Source organism: Anoplophora glabripennis, unplaced genomic scaffold, assembly GCF_000390285.2.
Source record: "Anoplophora glabripennis isolate ALB-LARVAE unplaced genomic scaffold, Agla_2.0 scaffold561, whole genome shotgun sequence".
In the NCBI taxonomy this organism is placed as follows: Eukaryota; Metazoa; Arthropoda; class Insecta; order Coleoptera; family Cerambycidae; genus Anoplophora; species Anoplophora glabripennis.
Window position 1 is genome coordinate 7,535 of NW_019416670.1, and position 23,332 is coordinate 30,866.

The 23,332-nt window shown below is 35.0% G+C and overlaps 1 protein-coding gene across 1 annotated transcript in view; it reads right to left on the reverse strand.

Annotated features, from left to right (window-relative positions):
* Window positions 1-311: 311 nt before the first annotated feature.
* LOC108913996 (probable chitinase 10) overlaps window positions 312-23,332 on the reverse strand; it is a 62,161-nt gene continuing 39,140 nt past the window's right edge. The window contains exons 2-12 of the mRNA XM_018719689.1: window positions 12,961-13,054; window positions 11,121-11,537; window positions 10,882-11,061; window positions 9,089-9,522; window positions 8,792-9,030; window positions 8,089-8,297; window positions 2,304-2,521; window positions 1,811-2,254; window positions 1,447-1,755; window positions 1,169-1,370; window positions 312-1,113 (exon numbers count right to left, since the gene is read on the reverse strand). Of these exons, the coding sequence (XP_018575205.1) occupies window positions 899-1,113; window positions 1,169-1,370; window positions 1,447-1,755; window positions 1,811-2,254; window positions 2,304-2,521; window positions 8,089-8,297; window positions 8,792-9,030; window positions 9,089-9,522; window positions 10,882-11,061; window positions 11,121-11,537; window positions 12,961-13,054 (2,961 nt within the window). The 3' untranslated portion in view covers window positions 312-898. The remainder of the gene's footprint in view (window positions 1,114-1,168; window positions 1,371-1,446; window positions 1,756-1,810; window positions 2,255-2,303; window positions 2,522-8,088; window positions 8,298-8,791; window positions 9,031-9,088; window positions 9,523-10,881; window positions 11,062-11,120; window positions 11,538-12,960; window positions 13,055-23,332) is intronic.

Below are 23,332 nucleotides of genomic sequence, written 5' to 3' on the forward strand. Positions count from 1 at the left end.
GCAACTCTCTCGGTTTCGAGAATTTAATACCTATGTATGTATGTTTTTAGTTACGAAAATTGAATAATAATTCCAAATATTTCGAATTTTCACCAACGGCGGTGACAACATTTTTAACAGCAAGGCCATTGTATTGTTTACATCCTGTTGGTTTGCTGTCGTTTCATTTTTTCTTTGTGGAAAATGTCAGGCAATGTATTACTGGTTGTGGACCAATAAATGAGAACTAAAAGTAAATAAATGAAAATAGCCAATCATCTTGTTTTAGTTTTTATTTAAATATTAATACCTATTTACAAAATATTCCTAACTACACATATAAAATATATAATATACAAAATGTATAATATAAAAATATGCTTTTCCTTAAAGCTAATATAATTTATAATTACGACAACCTAACCAATAAGGTTAACTGGGACTTTAAAGCGAAAAATACCTTTCGGCATCGACTAAATTACACAATTTAAAAGTTCCAGGTAAAATTATACAAAAATATGTCTTTTTATGGCAGTGCTAAAAATTTACAGCAGTGTTTGTTACATTACATCCGTTTTTAGACCTTCCTCATGATTCAAATGAAATAAGACGTCACTATGTACAGTTGCCAACCTTTTTGTACTAAAACGAATAAAGAATTCAAATTTCACAACCGTGTACAAAAAAGTTAAATAGCAGGTATCAGCACTTTTGAAAATAATCTCAGTAGGCGGTACAATTTTCCTAAGTAGAATTTGTGATGATTCCCGCAGAATAATCATAACTAATATTGCAAAATCAGGAGTGGGATAAACCTATTACAGAAAGTTATGTGCGTAAAATTGTACCTTCCAACGTTGGATTATTTTACAAAGTATTCACTCTACTTTTACAATCTCTACACTCTTAAATCAGTAGATTATCGACTTGGTGGGGGCGCTGGTGTGAACTGCATACACCCCTCTACGTTTTCAGGCCAATCACACACGTTCTGGTCTGGATTGAAGACCAGATTCGTGGGACAGGGCATGTGGTGTTTTCTCTCTCCCTCACACATATAGTACATCTTACAATCTGCTTTGTCTGGGTGATAACTGATGTGACCGTCTTCTTCATCGCAAGTCACCTCATTAGCTGAAGAAAAAAAATTATATTGATATGCAAATGTTGCTTGTCGACAACGACTTACGATTCTTTGTAGTGTATTGCCCAGAACTGATGGTAGTTTCATATGGTCCACTGTATTCCAATTTGACTTTATAGCCTTCCAGTTCTTGCCTCATGGCGTTGATCAAGGGGTATTTTCCGCTACCACAAGATCCTCTGAAGTCGTCCATATCAACGGACCAGATCATGATGCCACCGAAACCTTCTTCCATCAACCAGGCCATCTGTAAAAAAATAACGTATTAAAAAATCAAATTTCGTTATAAATGGTAATAGAACAAAGTCCTGGAGTTATGTTACCTTTGTCTTCAAACTCCTCTCATCATCAAAACCAATCCACTGGTTCCCTCTATAAGCGAAGGGTACTTGCTGCTCGTTGTCCCACACCAGTGTGGTGTTATCTTCGTGTAAGAACTCACAGACCTCATAGAAACTCATGAATCCAGCTTCTGCAGTGTACTTTCCCGGAGTTCCACCACCACTTGCAGGAGCTCCAATATCGAACTGGGTGACGTTGACCAGTTCGAAACTGCGACCATAGGTCGGCATTCCAATCATGAGTTTTTCTTTAGGGGCTCCCTGTTTTACCCATTCCCGCGCAGAGTAATCCTGAAAGAAAAGCGATTATCTTCCTTCTAACACCTTAAATTTGACGACAACTTACCACTGTGAGTTTCTTCTGGTAACTGGTGGCACTTTCTAATGGGAACAAAGGCGAATTATGTCCAACAGTCCTCTCCCACTGACCATGGAAGTCGTAAGTCATGACGTTTATAAAATCTAGGTACTTGGCTATTTCAGGTACGTCGTAACCAGCTGCTATGGCCTCGAACGAAGCTGGGACAGCAGCTGTCAGTAGCAAACGCGGTTGGCCACTGCTTTTAGCTTCACCTTCAAAAGCAAGGCGCAGCTCTTTGAGGAGGTTGACGTAAGCAGCTCTGTCATCAGCACCTCTAGGGTATTCCCAGTCCACATCCAACCCATTGAATTTGAACTCCCTGAGGAAGTCGATAGCGTCGTACACGAACTGGTTCATCCTGAAGACGTTGCTGGTCAATTCTTTGAAGGGAGTGGAACCAAATGCCCATCCTCCGATAGCTAGAAGTACCTGAAAGGAAAAATTTCAAATACGAACTTTTTATAGCTCACTACCTTACCTTCAGATCTTCGTTCTTTTCTCTGAGAGCAACCACCCGCTCGTACATATCCGGGTCCTTTTTGCTGGCTTCTGCCAACTTGTGTTCCGTCAAGGTGGCGAAAGCGTAAACAATATGGGTGCATAGGTTGGGGTTTATGTCTTCTGGGGAGAATTTTCCTGCTGATGGGCGTTTCTGGGACCAGCTGGTCATGTAGCAGAAGACTTGTGGCGGTCGAACTGAAAATGAGATGCATAAATGTCTTGCTAATGGTCAGTAAGTTTGGGCGATATTCCAAAATCTATTCCCCTTTACTTTTTTATTTTGTTTTATTATAAATCAGATAGTTTATGTGTATAAAGTCGTTTGTGGAGACGAAAGTCATCCTAAAAATGTAAATATGAGGAAAATATGAAACGCTCATTCTCCCAATAATAATTTTCTAAAGAATGAAACTGAGGATGTTTATTCATTTAGACAAAGTGACCTTTTAAAACCATTTCTTGTTTTAAGTCTCCAATTATGACAAGGACTTTCAACTAGTAACTTACAGTTCAATTCACACTTTCCTAAGAATTGTTATAATTGTCTAACAGATTTTTTTTCCCAGTTTCGACCACAATCTGATTTCACTTTCTTTTTCACAAAACTGTATGTTGTGTAACTCTGTAACACATTACCTAATACAAAAAAAAAATGTGTATTCAAGCGTAACACACAAATATTGATTGCTTTCTGTCCCATTTTTGACAATTGTACCAACAAAAACCGTAAGTAATAACTTACAAATTGACGCGAACCTAGAGGCGATCTATTCAAGCGTTATAGTAAATGTCGTGTATCTTTTTCTTTTACAAGTACCTGGTTTACAAGTTGTTCTAGTTGTTTACCTAATAATTAACATAGCAGATACCCGTAAGTTAGCTTTCTAATGCATTTTAAGCTGCGTTGGAGCTATACCGATAAAATAAACGTTGAGTGAGATTGCAATACGAAGTCTTAATAGTGGGTGGTATTCCATATGATGAATATTCACTCGGTAATAATTTATAGCTGTATAAAATAACTTAAAGCTACTCTCGTACATGAATAAAATAAGTCATTAATCCACGAAAAGGTATCAGTGCCTACAGCTTGACCCAACTTGTTCAGAAGATGAGCTGATCAGGAAGAGAGTCTACAATAGGAGCGACAAAAACAGAAGCCCTTAATAGTAGGGCAGGTACCTTCTGTGCAAAAATTTTACTTAGTTCTGATAAATATAGTTATGTAACGATGGTTTTTTATGAAACATTTAAATATATGAACAAATTACCACTGAATTTGATCAAGGTTAACATTGCTCTTTTAGTCCAGTCAAATTAGTCATAAAAATAGTGGTCAAATAACGAAAATTCCGACAGAGCTAATTTTTTATGGAGACCTAGGGTACACCATTAGAAATAAAGTGTCAAAAGTCCCCATCGATCCCTTGTGTGCTAAAAAAGTTATTCAGGGTCAAAGGTCAAAATTTGAGGATTTTTTTTTTTCGAAAGTTTTATCAAAAAAGTAGCCTTGACAAAAATTATAGATCTTAAAATTATCTACAAAAATACTTATACTTTTTTTTCTAAGAATCACCATTCCTGAGATATTACGATTCTAAAAGTTGAAGGGGTCACGTTCTACATGATATGCACATACATATATGCCACGTATATACATAGTCAGGCACTTAATGCAAGTAAAAATGCCTATTTGTGTCTCTCATATGTATAAACTATACTATTCTGAGAATATACACTCAAAAGAAAGTCAGTCCCTTAGTCAATCCCCTCTACACGAATGGCCTTGAATAACATCTGGCTACTCTATTGTAAAACTTCTGTAAAAAATACAAGAAACAAGAAACAAGTACAACTACCTTGTCTTCCTCCAACATCGGCTTCTGCTAATCAAAACTTGTATCGAGTATACTATCAAGTTCAGACATGGCTAGGCAATCGACTGAACCCAGAAGACTGGGGTTGGAAATTCACAGATAATACTTTGGAACCGAGTCAAACTTTACTCCCACCTGCTCCGGAAAAACTCCTAAACACTATTTTTTGCAATTGCAAAAAAGGTTGTAGTGCTAAATGTGGCTGTAGAAGAGTAGGGTTACTGTGTTCTCCAGCGTGTACTAATTGCCAAAGCCAGTCTTGCTCAAATGTCCAATTGAATACAACAGACGAAGATTCATGTGATTTCGATGAAAAGACATCTGATTCATCTTCATTTGAACAATTTATGAACATCTAGCAAGAAGAAGAGGAAGAAGAAGAAGAAAAAATCGAAGAAGACATGACTGTTGAAGTCGACTTTGAAGAATATGAATCAGATTAAAATATCTAAAGAAATTAGAAGTACAGTTAAAGTCAATAACCAATATCAATATCAATAATCATCATGCAGATAAAACAGTATTGTTCCTGAAAATTCCGTCATAACAGTTCGTGGAGTAGGTCTACCGGGGAAACCACGTTAAAAAAAACGCGCCAAAGTACACTACCTCACAGGTGGTGTGGAAATGTGTGCATATCATGTAGAACGTGACTCCTTCAACTATTAGAATCGCGATATCTCAGGAATGGTGATTCTTACAAAAAAAGTATAAATACCTTTTTTGTAGATAATTTTAAGATCTATAATTTTTGTGAAGACTCCTTTTTTGATAAAACTTACCGTTTTCGAAAAAAATCCAAAAAACCTCAAATTTTGATCTTTGACCCCGAATAACTTTTTTAGCACACATGGGATCGATGGGAACTTTTGACACTTTATTTCTAATGGTGTACCCAACGTCTCCACCAAAATTTAGGTCTGTCGGAATTTTTGTTATATGATATGTCTATTTTGACCGGACTATTTCCACTAATATGAATAATTTCAGTATTAAATTGTGAAATATAATCTAATTGATGATTTTGACGCGGAGTTTCTCCTTATTATATCTTAAGAGGTTGTTGTTCAAAGTTTGTGGTCTGCAAACGTTCCAAATTCTCTGGTTTCAAGAAAATAACAAAATTTCTTAATAGAAGTGTATGTTGTTAGTAATTTGCTATCGAAAACAGTAATTTTTTTTATCTTATTATGTTTACCAGAGAAGTAATTGAATGAATTCCATGAATAATCACATCTCAAAAAAAAAATGGAAATCGTGAATCCCAAAAAATCTTGAATAAATGCCATAGATATAAATTACTTCCAAAATAAATTCGATTGACTCGAACCAGGCTTGTTTGATGTTGCTCTTACACTTCTGTCCAATCATTTCGTACTCTTTTCCTGATCCATCCAAATTTATTCGGGAGACCGAACCACAGTACGTCAAACTTCTTCCATACAAGACAGATACACGAATCAATATCGGCAAATACGTCCCAGGGCGAAGTAATACGTTTTGTCAGCGTGTTAGAAACACCTACCTAAAAAATCAAAACCAGTACGACCGGCCATTCATGTAACCCAGTCACCTGGGCGTTACGTAATCTCAGACACAATCCCGATCGAAGAATTACAACCAACATTCGGCCAGTCTCTACTCTAATTTTATTGAATGGCCGCTTCTATTATACAACGTGTTGCGTAATTCTGGGTTAGCAGTAAAAGGAAAGTGGTGTTCAATTATTGCTCTGGCACACTGCCCAACAATTCTAGTGCGTTGTATTGAATAACCCACCTGTTCTTTTGAAAGGAAACATGGTAAAACTGATAATAACTGGTGTCGGATCGACAATAACTGTTCTGACTGGAAGCGGGGTCAATGACACCATGAATTAATTCTAGTGGGGACTACTCATGTCCTAAACTGACTGGTTTTCGAGTTACAACCTTTTTTTCTTGTATTTAACATCTAGTCTTCCATCTGCACGGATATTTATTATTATAGTTGTCATTCAAGGCAAGGAATAACACTACCAGTATCTAAAATACTCAGGGATAGTGCGACAAATGATCTAGTGTGTGGTAAATATGCATCCGGCTTTTATAAATATGTCGTGCTTCATAGGAATTGCAATTTGTTATTCCATAAATTAGCAACATGTCGCTATATTCACATTATGATAAACATTCAATAAACAATCAAAACACACGATCACTTTCTAATCCGTTGGGAAACTAAAGCTAATGACTACAATTAACATCTCAACTACTGCCGACTGATCATTTGCAGAAACAGTATAGTTCGGGAAGCAATAAATACAACAAGAAATTAATCACACGGATAGCAACATCGTTAGACTTGATTTATACAAGGTGATTTACAAATGGTGACCAAAAATGAAACTTCTGTTCTTTGGTGAGTTTTAAGGGGTCTTTTTTTATAAATTTTTTGTCTAGAACGCTTTGTTAAAAGATACAGGGTGTTAAACTTCAAAAAATATTTTTAATTTTTTTTAAGTACCTACATAAATTTTTTTTTTTAATTTTTTTTTTTTTAAGTTTAACACTGTATGTTTTTAAGGAAGCTTCCTAGATAAACACTTTATACGAAAGGCTCCCCTTAAAATTCACCAAAGAATACGAGGTTTTACTTTTGGTCACCGTTTGGAAATCACATCACCTTGTATAGTAGGGTGTTTTTTAACTTTTTAACATCATGAAATGAAAATAGGTTAGAAAATATGAGATCCGTATTTTTTAATTTTGACTTAAAAATATTGCAAATTATATACACTGCAAAAAAAATAGTGATAAAGTGATGTTTGGAAAAGGAAATTACTATTTATTTAAAACAAAACTAGTTCTAATGACGATGACTAACAATTGTAACAAAACTATTAAAATTCTATAAACTCGTATTTGCAAATAATATTTCATACACCGTTAAAAAACCAATCCGCCACATATCGAGGTATGTTATATCACCTGCGATCTCATTTTTTATCGAGTAAAAGGAGTGCGATGGTAACTAGATCAGTCTGCCAGCGACTGACCTTGAAAGAGCTGAATTCATTAATGTAAACTTCCTTCAGCCCGTATTAGATAGAGCTGTTTCATAACAGAACAAAGCAATGTTTGGCGGTGTTGCAATTGCGATACAAAAAAAAACGTATCTTGATTTGGTCCGATAAAAAAGACGGATACAGATGTCCAGGACCGGCTCCGATAGATGTGCTGGACATTGTAAAATGTAACTTCACCGACCCTGTTCATCAAAACCAAATTATTTAGATTTGACATAGTAAGGGATGATTTGCATCCCTTTTTGTGTAAAAAAATATTTTATAACTACTTCAAATTGTATTATTTACTTCAGTGGTAGTTAAAAAAATAACTAAAATAATGTCGTGTGAATACAAATTTATTATTTTTTATTTTTAATAATCCTATATTTGTGACACTATGTAGTCAAAAATTACTCAATATTCATCTGAATATGATTAATGGTCGGAAACTTGAACCCTCTATATATTATCGACATGATGACATTTAACGGAGCTCTGAAGTCATTGCAGTTTGTTGTGTTATATAAATTATTCTCATTCGTTTTGCTAAATGTCATGGTCTATTTCTGGTTTAGGTGCCAAATATACTGGACCAGTTTCTAGAAAAACCCCCGACGAAAGATATTAATAAACAACTGCATCGTACTTGACCTTGCCAACCAGCTTACAAACTGTTTAAAACTATCAAATTCAATCCCAAATTAATTGTTAAAATATATTTGTCGCTGACGCAAAATAAATTTTAAAATCCGCTATACACTTCTTAGGATGCCTCAAGGTTTAATATTAGACCCATTAGTTACAGAATCTATAATTAACGTTTCTTCCTTTCTTACCTTTCTTGCTCACTCTCTTCGGACTAACGCTCTTCTTGTTGGTAGGTTTTCTCGCTCTTTTCAATACTTCAGACACGGCAATCTTTATCGGAGCAGGTTTCTCTTTTTCCTCTTCTTCTTCCTCTTCCTCGGACTCGGAGGGTCCAGCGATCTTCTGCCAGTCCATGTCTTTGGCGTCCTTGCCTCTGGATATACCTCTCAGTTCCTCTCTGTTAGAAAGAAAGGTACAAGAAGAAAGGAGAACTACTGATAACAGGGGGGAAGTAAAGAAAGAGGTCAAGAGCGAAGTAAAATATTACTTATTGGAAGAACTATGATGAAACAGTAAATAAAGTTAATAGAAAAGTCTGCAGGAAGTGGAAGGAAACTACTAATCATGCACTATCTGAAACTGGTACGAACTATAAATGAAAAAAGAAAAGATAAGTTAATGATTTAATGGAGGATTTTCACCACAATGAAAATATCTACGTATTCTACAATATTCCAATTTTGTAATGTGTGATCTACTAAAGGAAGAGTAAATACAGTTACCAAAGAAAGAACTAAGGAGTTTTAAAATATTACGAGTATGAAAATACCTTCAAATACTAATAAAAAGGCTATACTCAAATTTGAACTCTACAAGTATTATGAGTTATTGATATAATAGAAGAAGGAAATAACTATTCAATCAACTACTGAAGAGTTACTAACTACTTACCTCATAGCCCCAATCAAAGGATATTTGACACTGCCTCCACAAACTGTCCCCGTGAAATCGTCCATATCAACAGTCCACACCATAGCCCCAGCATATCCATTATCTTTAACCCACTTCATCTTGAGCCTGATAGACTTCTCATCATCGAATCCTACCCATTGATCTCCATCCACGAGGTACGGTACCTTCATCTCTTCATCCCAATAATAAGTTGCTCCGTTTTGAAGCATTTCACAGATCTATGGTAGAAATAACCACCAAATGGTAAGGATTTAATACACTTCTTGAGATACATACCTCGTAGTACGCCAAGAACCCAGACTCCTTGGTGTAGGTCCCTTCCTTACCACCACCACTAGCCGGAGCGTGGACTCCATGCTTGCTAGTATCAGACAGCGTGAAGGACCGACCGTAGGTAGGCATACCGATGACCATCTTCTCCTTGGGTGCACCCAGTTTCACCCACAAACTAGCGGCGTGCTCGATGTTCAGCTGTTTCTGCCACTGGCTGTCGCTGCTGGGGGAATGAAGAGGAGCGTTATGGCCGGTTTCTCGTTCCCATTTTCCGTGGAAGTCGTAAGCCATGAGGTTGATGAAGTCGAGGTAGGAGGCCACTGCTGGTACGTCGTAACCGCCTTTGATGTTGTCTGGACCTACGGGGACGGCGGCAGAAAGGAGAAGCCGGTTCTTTTTTATCTCTTGGGCCTCTGCTTCGAAGGCTTCGCGTAGTTCTAAAACAAATGCGTGTTAATGTACATTGTCTCAGTATTTTACAGAAACAATCTTTGTGTTCGTTCAAAAGAGAAAACTGTATATCAGTACCAGCATCTCTTACATATTGGACAAAGAGGAAGGCACCACGTGGTTGAAAGAACACATAACGCTGATAAATCAGCAGTTGCTAAACACAGGATTAAGAGAGAGGGTATTCTAAGACCTAACAGAGAAGATTTTGGTCAAATCTCTTCAAAGATGGAACCGACACAAACATAGACGTAGTGGAAAGCATCTCAAAAACAGTTTCTCTATCAAACATTCTTTTTGTTTTTAAAATGAAAGACCCTGTACATATGTTCTATAAGGATCACCTTTGCATATGTTTCTTTAGTTGCAGTGAAATTCGAAATACTCTTTCGAACGATAATTAGCCTCTATCATGTCAAATAATTTTTATGGTTGTTTTCTAAGGCTGTAATAAGAAGATATCTCCAGACATGAAAGTATAGGTGTCTTAATGCTAGTATTTAAAGTAAAAACATACGCGCACAATACCTAAGTGTTTTCCCGCAACTTTCTTCGACCTAAATGGCAACTAAGAGTATAGCTGTCTTAATGTGGTAGATTATATGCATCACGATATGAATCCATTAGTGCAACAGACCATTATCGTCGATAGATTCGTCACAACATTAGAAAACTGGTTTCGTGTGATTTAAAACGTGATGTTTCGACAGCATGTCTCAAAGTACTGTTAACAGAATTTATATTCCTTTTTTTGTGTGCTTTATCAATGGACTTTCTGCACTAACAGCTACAGATGAAGAAGATTTTATTATTGAATATACTATGCGTATTTACCAACGTCTCGTACTCAAAGAGAGAGTTATTCTGCTTTCTCTTAATCGTATTTTATTGCGAAAATATCAATAGGTAAAGAATAAAACAAACACTGAACATATAACCATAATCACCATCAACTCATTAGTTTTCATATGTTCACATCAAAGAGCTCCAATTTCTCATTCAGAAGTTTAAAGTGGATGGAATGTGGGAAATCTTTATTTCAGTAAAAAAAGCCTGTGAGAACGTTTTGAACAAATAATAACTCATTTAGGTACATGAAGAGGTATTAGGAAACACTTTTAATTTGCAATCAGGTAAAACTGCTTAATTAAATTCATAGAACTTGATTGTGAGAAATTACTTATGAAATTGTGAAACCTTGAGTAAAAGTCTGTAAATAACACGAAAATAAATTAAGTAAAGTATGTAATACATGTTAAATGGTACTTCCAAGGACTAGTTCTTCAATTGGGAAGGGTAATAATGGTTCGTTTAAGGCACAACGACGAAAATCAATTAAAAAATACCTTTAAGCAGCAAAACAAAGTTCTTCTTGTCGTCAGACCCCTTGGGGTACTCCCAGTCCATATCCAAACCATCAAATCCCCTTTGCCTCAAATATGGAATAGCGCTGTAGATGAAGGTTTGCCTTGTGTATCTCGTTGCTGACATATCCTTGAACTTCTGAGTACCAAACGACCAACCACCTTGAAGAAAAGTTTAAGGTAGGTACAACATTAACAATATTGTTATTGCTAATACTCACCAATAGCCAGGAGAGTCTTCAAATGAGGATTGGCTTTCTTCAGCTTATGTATCCTCTCGTACAATCCAACTTTCCCATCTTTCGTCTCATCGTTACTTTCAAACGAAGACAACTTTCCTTTCTTCAACCAACCAAAGGCGAAGATGATGTGAGTGCATAGATCTGGAAGGATATCTTCCGGGGTAAATTTACCGATTTTGACTCTGTATTGCGACCAGTTGGTGTAGTAACAGACCACCTTGTATCCATCCTTCTCTTTCTTGGGACTGGAGGAACTGACGGCGTTGTCGTGGGCTTTTCTATGTCCAGGCCTCGTCCTTCTCAACTTACTTATGCTAGATGATACTGCTTGGTCTTTGGATACTGACACGGAATGGGACACTGACTTGACAGGCCTGCGCAGTCTTCTTCTCGTTGCTGGAACAGAGAGATTCTTGAGTCACTGCCACTACTAAGTGTTGGAAGTAAATGACCTTGATTTGCAAAAAAATGTCTCAAAATGGTGATGACGTGAGTGGGTGGCTTACGTTCTTAACTTCCCACTTGAAATAACAGTAAAAAAAGTAAAAGTAAAATGTCGCGAAACTCTAAGACCTAAGACTACAAATGAATCTGTTACGTATCGTGGGAAGTTTGTATTGACGAAAGTTATTTGGAAATTATTCAAATTTTCGATTATGTATTCAAATTATCTATTGTATCTTACATCGGCGATGAATGATCTGATAAATCTTGGAACACGTAACATTTTCTGAGTGCTTTGCTCCCAATAGATCATAGATTGTGTTAGGTATATGCAGAAGTTACAAAGTGCATTAGAAATGTGGCTGACATAATTTTAATAGGCGAAATAATAAAAAAATTATATTAGGCTTTTTTTCTCGAAAAAAATTATCAAAATAACCACGTCGACGTACATAAATTTGGTTAATTAAGGAATGTAGAAAATATTATGTGTTATAATTTGGTTGAATTAATTTCAAACTTTTAAAACAGGAAAAATGTGTTTTTGAATTAATTATATCTAGACATATCACATTTAGTTTTTATTTTAGATTTTTTTTATTACTTAGCTATTTATTAGGTATTGATTATGTAATTCAATGCTAGTTGAGGTATGTAGTCCACATAACAGCTGTTTCCCGCAATAATAGCAGTTAGGAATCTTGTATGTGGTGTCAGATGAACATTGGTCGACTTTATTTGATATGATTCTTTAGAAAAATGTTTTGGTTTTATCTGAATTAGCGTTTGAAATAGAAATTAAATGAACTGGTATTAGAGTATCTGTATTTTAAAAAGAACAGTATTGTATCCATATCATCTACAGGAGGTTCAAGAATTGTCACCCATAGGATACATTTTTGTAAACGGTTTTTAACTAAAAAAAATTGGCCTAACAAGATTATCTTTAAACTGAGAAATCTTTTACCTTCTCTAGATTTTTATCAGTCACTATAAAAAAATCTGTGCGCGTTAGTGAGCTGTGTAGAAATAGTTCAAGTGATTCTACTTGCACTGTTGCCAAATTTTTCCCCAGTATTATAACTGGATGCATTTACGTCCATATAATATATAACTTTTTTCTTGATTCATGTTTAATCTATTTTACGTTGAAGTAATGGCAGTCAAACTTTTAACACACTGTATACCAGAAGTATATAGGAACATAATATTAACTATCATAATCATAACTTAAACTAAAACAGACTGTATATAATATTAAAACAACGTGACGACTTAGATTTATATATTTATTTATTTTTTCTAAATAAGTATGTTTTAAAAAAGATTTCTGTTACTCACAATGTAACTGTCAAATAATTAAAATAAGACTTACCTCTTTCTCTTTCTGCAGATGCTAATTGTACTAATAGGAACACCACTACACAAATAAATACTAAAGTCCTAATTTTACATCTTGGTCGTGGTATCTGAAACAAAAGGAAGTCGGTTATACAGGGTATAACAGTAAAAAGTGTCAAAAATGTAGGAAATACAAACTATGAGATCGTTAAGTATAGGAAATCTTAGGCTTAACAAAAGAAATAAAAATATTGGATTAATCCTGTATATTTCAAACACTAAACAACTCTTAAAACCTTAAAAATTAATTTATTATCAACCATAAAGTGGGGGGGCTTTTGAGATAGGAAGAAAAATGTGTATTAAAATATTAAATAGTTATGGTACCAGCAAAATGGCAACTAGTAACATTTATATTCCAAAGACAATGCCGGTAAGTATTGGCACAAAGCCGTACTGATACTTTCTACCCAATTAGGAAACAGCCAACTGTGATTAAAAAGCGCTACTTTATTGTTGACCTCAGTTGTTAGGCTCGCCTTATAGGAAGCCAAACAACGTCTATAACTCTCCTCAGTTAAAGAGAAACATGGTCACAATACGTGAAAATCATTCGGATTTATCGAGACTATTTTTAAACCGATGATGTACAGTGTGTTAGGTTTTTCATGTTAACAACCACACGAAAACAACAGGTCATTGAACCATGAAGAAGCATCCAAAACTTCATTTGTTTTTCGCAGAAGAAATTGTACATTAATTCAAGAAAAGCATAAATATAAGCTTGGATTTTCTAAAAGTGTATACAGTAATCAAGTAGGCGTATTAAATTCGCTACCAGCTCTTTGTTTCTTTCTGTAGGTATGGAAGTGATACGAGAAGGACACTGATACAGTTGTTAACCTTCGTTCTAAGACAGTGGGGGTTCTCAGAATAAGAACTGGTCTGGTTTATTATGCAAACTACTTTTAATTATATTTAGAAAATTAGTAAAAAGCTACCTGATAAATAGGTGATAGCGTAACCTCAGAATACAGCGTTCTTAATACAAGCGGTACATTTCTTAACATGTATTAAAATTGGACTACTTTTATTGCAAAGGTATATAAAATTTTGTTATTATTTTGTGGGTGCATACGTAGAAATAAAATTAGAGACGGTAGAACGAAGAGGAAGACAAAGATCTTATCACAAATTCAATCATTTTAGTGTTATTACAAATTCAAATGCACATTACAGTCAAGTTTCACGTTTAAATTCATAGCCAACTTTTGAATTTTTTTATTTATAGGTTGTAGCAAAAATATGAGTCCCTGCAGACTCCTAACTTTTTACGGGTGGTATATATATAAAGTCAAACAAATTTAGATAAGCAGAGACAAGGTAAAAATCCTCTCGAGTACCTTTATACACACACATAGCATATTACGTAAGCCTGCATATAACACGTTAACTAAATAAAGAACGCCTTGATATTTTATAGAACTTTTCCAGTAGTGTTCAAGGACTGGCAGAAATATTTTTGTTTGCTTGGGCAGATGGTGGATTTATCTTTTTCGATACTCCTTATTGACACTAACTGATTATCTGGCATTGCCACAAGGTCCATTCATTTTTCACACCAAAAGACAGTTGACTACCGGTTCGGAGAAATGATTGATTTTTTATAAGTATCGATTATTGTATCTCATAAATGATATTAGTTGAGTCACCTTTGGTTGAAAGCGGTTTGTTTATCTTTATCAGAGTCTCCCACAGCAAAAACTGCATAGGGGTATGGTCAGGACTTCTTGTAGGCCATAGAATTGTCCATTGTAAGTGGTAAAAATAGAGGGTAACTATAAAAATGTAAAAATGGAAATATTACTATTTTTTAAAGGTGCAATATTTTGAGAACCGCTATCCACATGTAAGGTTATCTTTTTGCGTTAACCTTGACAGGTATTCGTGTCGATTTGTTATTCTCGCGGACGGTGTTAGTGACATGGTAAATATGTTTAAAGAGTAATTTCTGTGTAGTCAAAGAGTAGATACAGCAAAAATAATATATGTAAATTTGTACAAAGGACAAAGAAATATTCCAAATGAAAGTACTCTTGCTGGTATTGCTCAAAGCTAAGGGATCACAATAACTGTGAGTGTAAATATGGAGAAAGTTGAACAAATATTGTTTTGGTTTGTACAATTTGTGAAATAAAAAACGCCAATGATATACATAATCTTATCTTTTTTGTCTTCCAGGAAATTTTCTTATGATCTCAGAAAAAGTATACAGGGTCGGAAGGTCGCCATGATTCATCGGCCGTTACGTGAGAGCGATAAAGTAAGTCATAGAAATCCGTGCAATAGAGAAGGATGGCTATAATGAAGGCGTCTCATAGTCACCGCCCGTTTCGCCCTTCCACAAATAAGATTCACTTCTGCTTGTAATTCAGCGACTGGTGATCATCTTTGTTTTCGTCGTTCGGCTTTTCTTTAATAGATGTCACTACTTATACAATTTCGAATTCGATATTCCGATATGTTAATACCATCCGTTAACAGAGGGCAGCACAACGCGTAACAAAGAAAACTTTTTACAGTAGCTAGTAGATTCCTCTGTTTGTAAATCTAGTGACCTTGTTTCCCCTACTGAGAAGTTATTCAAATGGAGTATAGTGCTCAGCTGCATTTAAAGTTCATTTAATTGTTATTTAAGTATACTTTTTAAAATGACTTAAAAATCTAAGAAATAAAGCAAAATTCCCTATTTCCCCAATTCCAAAAAAAATCTGTAGATCTGGCATCACTCTTTCTAGGGCTGCGCCTCACCTTAGACAAATTGTGCGGCCCTCTGTTAACGGATTGTATTATCATATCGGAATACGAAGTCGGAATTGTATAAGTAGTGACATCTATTACAGAAAAGGCAAACTACGAAAACAAAGATGACCACCGGTCGCTGAATTACAAGTGGAAGTGGATCTTATTTGTGGAAGGACGAAACGGGCGGTGACTATGAAACGCCTTCATTATAGCCATCCTTCTCTATCGCACGGATTTCTATGACTTACTTTATCGCTCCACGTAACAGCCGATGAACCATGGGGACTTTCCGACCCTGTATATAAAACACAGCTAAATAGACAAACCAAACTATTTTTTTATACGAACACTCTGCATATTTGTCGTTCTGATATGCCCTCTCTTTTTTTCATTACAACAATATACACAAGTCATATACTTACTTTTATAATTTGCTCAATATTTTGTTTTATTTACTGACCTCGGCTAACTTAATAGACAATGGACAAGTCAAAATTGCCATGAAATTCGTGCACGTTATGCGACATTCAATTGTTTTTTATGCATAACTTTGAGATAGCAAAAAATTCTTGGAACTTTCGGCTTTATTAGTGAGTATACGAATGGGCAAGGGAAAAAGGAGTTCATTCTCATTTCTATGAAGATGTTCCAAAATTTCTTTGACTTATGATCTAAAAATTATTACATACATCATTAAAATAAAAAGTCACAGAGTTTAAGAATTATATGTAACAGTGGCAACGTTGTACAGTTACGCGTAAATACCACAGTGAAGTCAGTGGTTCCCAATAAGTTTTTATCAAAAAGAAATAGGTACATACTTTTATTTTAAATATGGCTTTTCGTATATTTCCTAATTATTTACAAAAAAAAAGACTATTAAATATAACCATCTAAAAGTCACCCTGTACACATAAGAATGATTGGCCTCCTTTTCAAAATCTCCGTCCTGTGTTCTAAATTTACAGCCACAGTGAGGTATTAATAAATAACTAATTGCAGCTGTTTTGTTTATCTCCTTATCTAAAGCTGTAATAACAGTACTAGAAACATTTTACCCATTAATTAGCCCACATGATTTATTCTCAATGACTGAACATTGCCCCATTAGTGGAAATAAGACAATTTTCAATACCTATTGAGTCATTATCGGCTACAACTGAGCACGATTTATGATTTAACTTTTTTCTGCCGTAGCTAGGTGTGTTCTGTGCTCAATTTGTTAAATAACAGTTCTATATCAAGCTCGCAATTTCAACTGCCTGCTAAACCGTGACGCGAAAATGACGAAATATGAAAATCACTTTTGATTTCGACGCTAGATCTCGTTCTTATTCTAACAATGCGTGACAGTTTTTTGTAGGTTTTAAGGTACAGTCGACCGGTTCGGGTGATTTCGAGATGTCTGTTTGCTATTTGAAAAATGTAGTCGTAATAATTTTGTAATTTTTGGACAGTAATATGTATGATTAAGACCAGTTTTTTTATAATTTTGATCTGTCGTAAGTGGCATTGTGTGTTGTGGCATGGATATTGCTGTGCATGACACGAATTTTCAAAATACTGCCTTTTGATATTAAATTTAGTAACAATTTCTCAATTATTTCTTTAAATAAACTAAGCTTTAGAAGTATAGCAAACTTATGTAGGAGTTACCAAGATTATTTGATCAAATTGAGAAAATAGAAGAGAAGAGACTGAATGAATTGGAAATAAAAAAACTGATTAGGTAGAAAATTATTTATACAGGATGTTTATAAACTTGGAGGCTTATTTTTAATGGGGGTTAGATCTCAATAAATCGATTGCAAGAATCACCACTTCTTGGCAATTGTTACTATTTAGCTCTGAACCAAAATCCATTTGGTTTGATATAAGAAATCAGTTGTTTCTTAACTGTCACTATTTGCGCATCTAAAAATCTCTTGTATTTCGGTTTTAGTCTACCTTGTACTTTACAAAACTTAATACTGAATTTCTTGATAATATACAGGGTGGCCAAATGAAAACTAAACAGAGCCATTTTCAGGAATTGCGTCAATATTGTAGAAAAACACTCTGGCCCGTCGATTTTAGATTAAAGGGGGACATTCTTTGCTGGTATTTTTGACTCCGCTACTTTCACCCCCAAGCAAGGGTAAGCATCACCCCAAAATATTTAAATGGCGTTGGGGGTTGAGTAATATTTCTTTTGAAAGCTCTTACAATTCTCTTTAAAACATACTTTAACATAAAATACAGTTTATCACTCTTTTGAACTCTAAAAAATAATTAGCGTTGTAATAAATTTAATATTTGATAAAATTAAACACTATCCAGCATTACGCAATTCAGTTGGTATCTGGAATTGGACCGTGTCTGAGTTTTTTTTCGTATGCCCCTGTAACATACACTTTTTTTTGTTCATATATAATTACTCCCTCATGCTGAAGTAATGGCAGTCAAACTTCTTACACCCTGTATATATTCACCCTTACAACAACGTATAAGGGGGAGTATCAATTTTCAAAGCGTAACAAATGTTTGGTCGCGACCGCTGACCGCAGGAGTGGTTCGATCGGAGTGATCTAGATGTCGTTGTGTAGGTTGGACATTTCTGTGTCGAATAGAAGTGGTACGGGAGGTGGCAATGGGGAAGAAAATGATGAACCTCTACATTTTGGCTAATTTTATACGATTCTGCCGATTTTTAACTGAGGTAGTAAGTTGTAAATGAACCTAGCTTTTACTGAAATACATGTTGTCAGTTAAGTTGTCATTAGTTAGTGTTTGTATAAATACATAAATTTATTTATTAAAATATATTTATTTTCTTGGGAATTGGGTTCTGGTGTGATAGTCGGTTAAAAAAAGGATAAAAAACAGCAGCGATTTCTTTCTTGACGTTTCGTTCCTGATCAGGAACTTTTTCAAAAGGCTTTTATTGTTAAAATTGTTTTAATTAATAAATTAAAACCCAAACAACAACCATCTTACGTTAAAATTTTTAAAATTTTAAAAACATGCATCAATCGTCATACAGTGGACATATTTTCACTGTATGACGATTGATGCATGTTTTTAAAATTTTAACGTAAAATGGTTGTTGTTTGGGTTTTAATTTATTAATTATAACAATTTTAACAATAAAAGCCTTTTGAAAAAGTTCCTGATCAGGAACGAAACGTCAAGAAAGAAATTGCTGCTGTTTTTTATCCTTTTTTAACCGGCTATCACACCAGAACCCAATTCCCAAGAAAATAAATATATTTTAATATTAAACAAAAGGTTCAAGAAGATTTCAACGTTATAAATTTATTTATATATACAGTGTGCACCGCCCTCTTGTAAACTTTATTGTTGATTTTTCGAGAAAAAATGATACTTGACAAAAACTTTCGCTTATCTTGGAAGGCCATGAGCAGTAATCAAATATGTAATAAAATACACAGGGCGTCCAAAAAGCTTCAAAATGTGAAATTTTCCCTAAGCAAAGTGCTTATAGTTTTTGTTTTCGTTAAAAACTATATTTAACATAATTGTTCCAGGACTCAAGAAATGCATAAATTCGGGGTTTATTAAGAAAAAAAGAATAATCACATTTCGCAAATAAAAAGAGACGTAATTTTTAACTATTTTTAAGTACCATATAATTGCCATGGATATTTCCTTATCACTGTCAAAGTCAACATATTCATTTTTATTAAATGCCCACCGAATAAAGTCAGAAATTTGTTTGATGCCGAAGTCTGTAAATTTGACGCCCTGTATAAATACTGTACCTATACGAAGCACAGATCGATCTATTCTTTACTTATGCAAAGCAAAATTCTACACTATTAAATTCCTTTGCAAGAAATCGTTATGAAACAGGCCCAGCTCAAAATAAATACAAGCAATATTTCACAGACGATTAATTCCCAACAAAAACAGCCTCGCAGATCGAAAAATAGCGGAAGCTCGGCGAATTCCAGTCGCTCGTTTGTTTTGTACAAACGCCGCTGTTCTTACCCAGCCAGTAACCGTTAAAACGAGTGACCATGTGCGACTTGTCCGAACGTTTATATACACACACTTTCACTTGTTCGAGAAACAAAACACTGCCGAGCAAGAAATCAGGATATAACCGCCCGTACTTGAGGTGGTTTAATTGCTGGCTACGACGATGACGGGCTCGTGGAGGTTTACTAGTGATTGTCGATGATAAACGTCGACCTTACTTAAAAAATAAATGAAGATTTACTAGGTAGTCGCGAGAATGTGTGTTGTTAGAAGGTAATGTTTGCATGTTAAAAGTACAGGGTTACATGCTTCTGTACTTTGCAGATACAGGGTGAAACATTGTACAATTCATCTCCTTCATAGTCATGTTGTCGTAATATGTATGAGACACGAGCGATTTCGAATTTTCACCCATGTTTTCAAAATAATTCCATAAACCTTCAAAAGCCCTTCACAGGTCACAAGTTTCACCAAATGCACCACAGCGCCGGATTCTTGGAAAATAAAATGTACAGGGAGTATCACGAAGGGGGCCCAGTAGGATTATCTCAAAAAGTAGTCAAAATGGAAATCTGAATATACCGGGGTTTATCAAAAAGATCTATTCAATGAAAATAGTGTCAACTTTCTCGCACTTCCGATTATACCGATTATACTGTTATTTCAAATGGAGCACTCTGTATATTTTTGCATTTTTTAATTCTACCGTAAAATCTAGACTAATTTCATATAAGGTACTATAGGCCAAAATGTGACAGTTTGCAAGTTATTATCAATTTTCGAAAAAAATTGAAAGATGTAAGTGATTTTTGAAAACAGAATAACTTCTACATTTAGTTTTATTTATTAATGAAATTTGGTATTCATAATTTAAAAGCTCAATGGGATTCAACCAGTTTATGTCAAATTTGCAAAAAATCATACAGAGTGTTTAAAAACGTGTGGCCAATATTGTGACGTTGAAGTTGAATTTACACAAAAATTTCAAATGGTACACTCTGTATATTATTACATTAATGGATGCACAATTAAATTTACTTTAAAATGATACCATAGTTCCCTATACCCAAAGTTAACAGTTCTTGTGTAAATTGGAAATTATTAATTTCAACACATCCCTCAATTTTTTTCGAAAATTAATAATAACTTGAAAACTGTCACATTTTGGTCCATAGTACATTATATGAAAATGGTCTAGAATTTGTACGCGGGAGCGCAAATGGCGCCATATGTCATGCGGACTCCCAATTGTGCCATTCAAATGGCTACAGTAGGACCTGCTAACTGCACGACTGCCACCCACACAAGGCGTAACACAATTAAATTGTCAGTGTTGCGAGAAACAACTACTCCGAGATCTATATGCCCCTACCGGCATTGAAACATACTCGCAACACTCAGTGCGTCAGCTAGGATCGTTTGTCATCAGTTTAACCCACCAGACACAGACCGGTTTCGGACTTATTAGTCCTCATCAGTGTGTTATAGGTGCGACAACCGACAATCTGGTCTAGAATTTGCCGTAGAATTAAAAAATTCATTAATATACATAGTGTTCCATTTGAAACAACAGAGCTGATGATCCTTCAATTTTTTTCGAAAATTAATAATAATTTGAAAACTGTCACATTTTGACCCATAGTACCTTATATGAATATAGTCTAGGATTTTCTGTAGAATTATAAAATGCTTAACTTTACATAGTGTTCCAATTTAAATAACAGAGCTGATGATGACTTCCGGAATAACCGGAAGTGCGGGGAAGTTGACACTATTTTCATTGAATAGATCTTTTTGATAAACCCCTGCATACAAATTTTCAGATTTGAATTCTGACTACTTTTTGAGATAATCCTACTGGGCCTTCTTCCTGATACACCCTGTATACAAATTTTATGAAATTCGGAAAGTGGCAAGGCCTTATGGTCGCCATTAACCAAATTTATTTTCAGATCAATAACCCTTCTAAGACGACCATCCTAACATGGGCGGTTTCAAGTAGGTTCATTGTCCCATTTCAACGCGGACAGCACTGCTGGACCCTTGCGAACCCAGCCTGCAGTGTGTTCGAACCTCAACCCGAATACCCTGTAGCTTATTAACCAGAGACGAACTCCTGGCCAGTGCTAGAAATTTTGGCTTTGATATCATATACAGATATAATTACTGCTTTTATTTATTGTAAATTAGCTGAATATTTCAATAAACTTCACAACAGTCCAAAACTGAGTTAAAAATTTCTCACAAAAAATTTAACGAGCGCTACGCTCTCATGACTCATATAGCTCATTCTGTCCAGGGATTTCTGAGTCTGCGACGAAGATCCTGAGGGATACAAGGTCCTAAAGCTTCCATACCAGGAATTCTACGGAGATTTCACAAATACAAGCTTCCGGGCCAGATACTCTAAGACGATTTCACACGTACCAGCTCTTAAAGTGTCCAAATCAGTTATTCTTAGTGCTCCAGGCCAAAAAACAGTGATAAAAAGACACAGGCGTATTAAACTTTAATTAAAATTTAATATTTATATTATGTTGTGTATTTTTTTAATTTCCTGCAGCTTCCAAACCTTTTTCTTTTATTAGAGGTTCAGAAATGGGGATGGTTTTATTCTGGCTTGATAGAACCATTTGTAAACTAATGAATTATTGCAAATCCTTCAGTTTTCGGGAATTTTCCTTTCTGCTTTGGACTGAAACCTTCTTCAAAGAGCTTTTTTAAGTCGGATTTGTTTTTTATAATTGCATTAAATTCCGTTCCAGCACTAAACCTTTCAGCCAACTTTGTAGAACTGCTATTGATCTTTCCACTTTCCACAATAGCATTCTTTTTAAGTGATAAATGTTTTTTTTAACCACCTAGTGATTGCAAAAAGGAACAATTAAACATAAACTAAGTAAAAGTCTATGAGACTTTAGGTGATCCAGCAAGGCCTCTTTACCACTTGAGATTTTGAACACTAATGACGAAAAATAACTATGTTGACGGGTCAAACAAAAAAACTTTAGACGTCTGTGAAATGTATACTTAAGACTGTTGTGTTTATTCTGTCTTATTCTGTTACATTTGAAAATACGACATTTACACTGTAAATATCTATATCAGAGTAAAATTTGATCTACCTTCGTAGCACGAACTGCAAGACTTCGAAGGTGTGGTATTTTGCACAAATATCCTTCTGATGTTGAGAGCGTTTACCCAGTCAAACCCGTCTGCGTTTCGAGAGCGTGCGTCAATTGTAGACCAGGAAGTCGTGCAATATAGGGCTTTGTTACAACAGACGAGGTCTTACAACCACGCGTTCACTTGGTGTGTCATTTGTTGCCGGAATATTACCAGATAACGGGTACTGATAGTTCAACTTGAGCCACATCCAATTTTGGATACAAAAATTGTTATTAATCATTATTATCTTTCGATAATTTTTAGTGGTTGCTTTTAAAATTATGACAACTTTGTAGGTTATACGTGCGATGTGAAATGAAATGTGTAGACGATGTGGAAGATAAGAGCTGTATTGCTAATAATAAACATTCCTAATATAAAAACAAGTATACAGACATTTTTTCTCGTTGACAATTTTAATTTAGAATTACATAGAAAATATTTAATCCTAC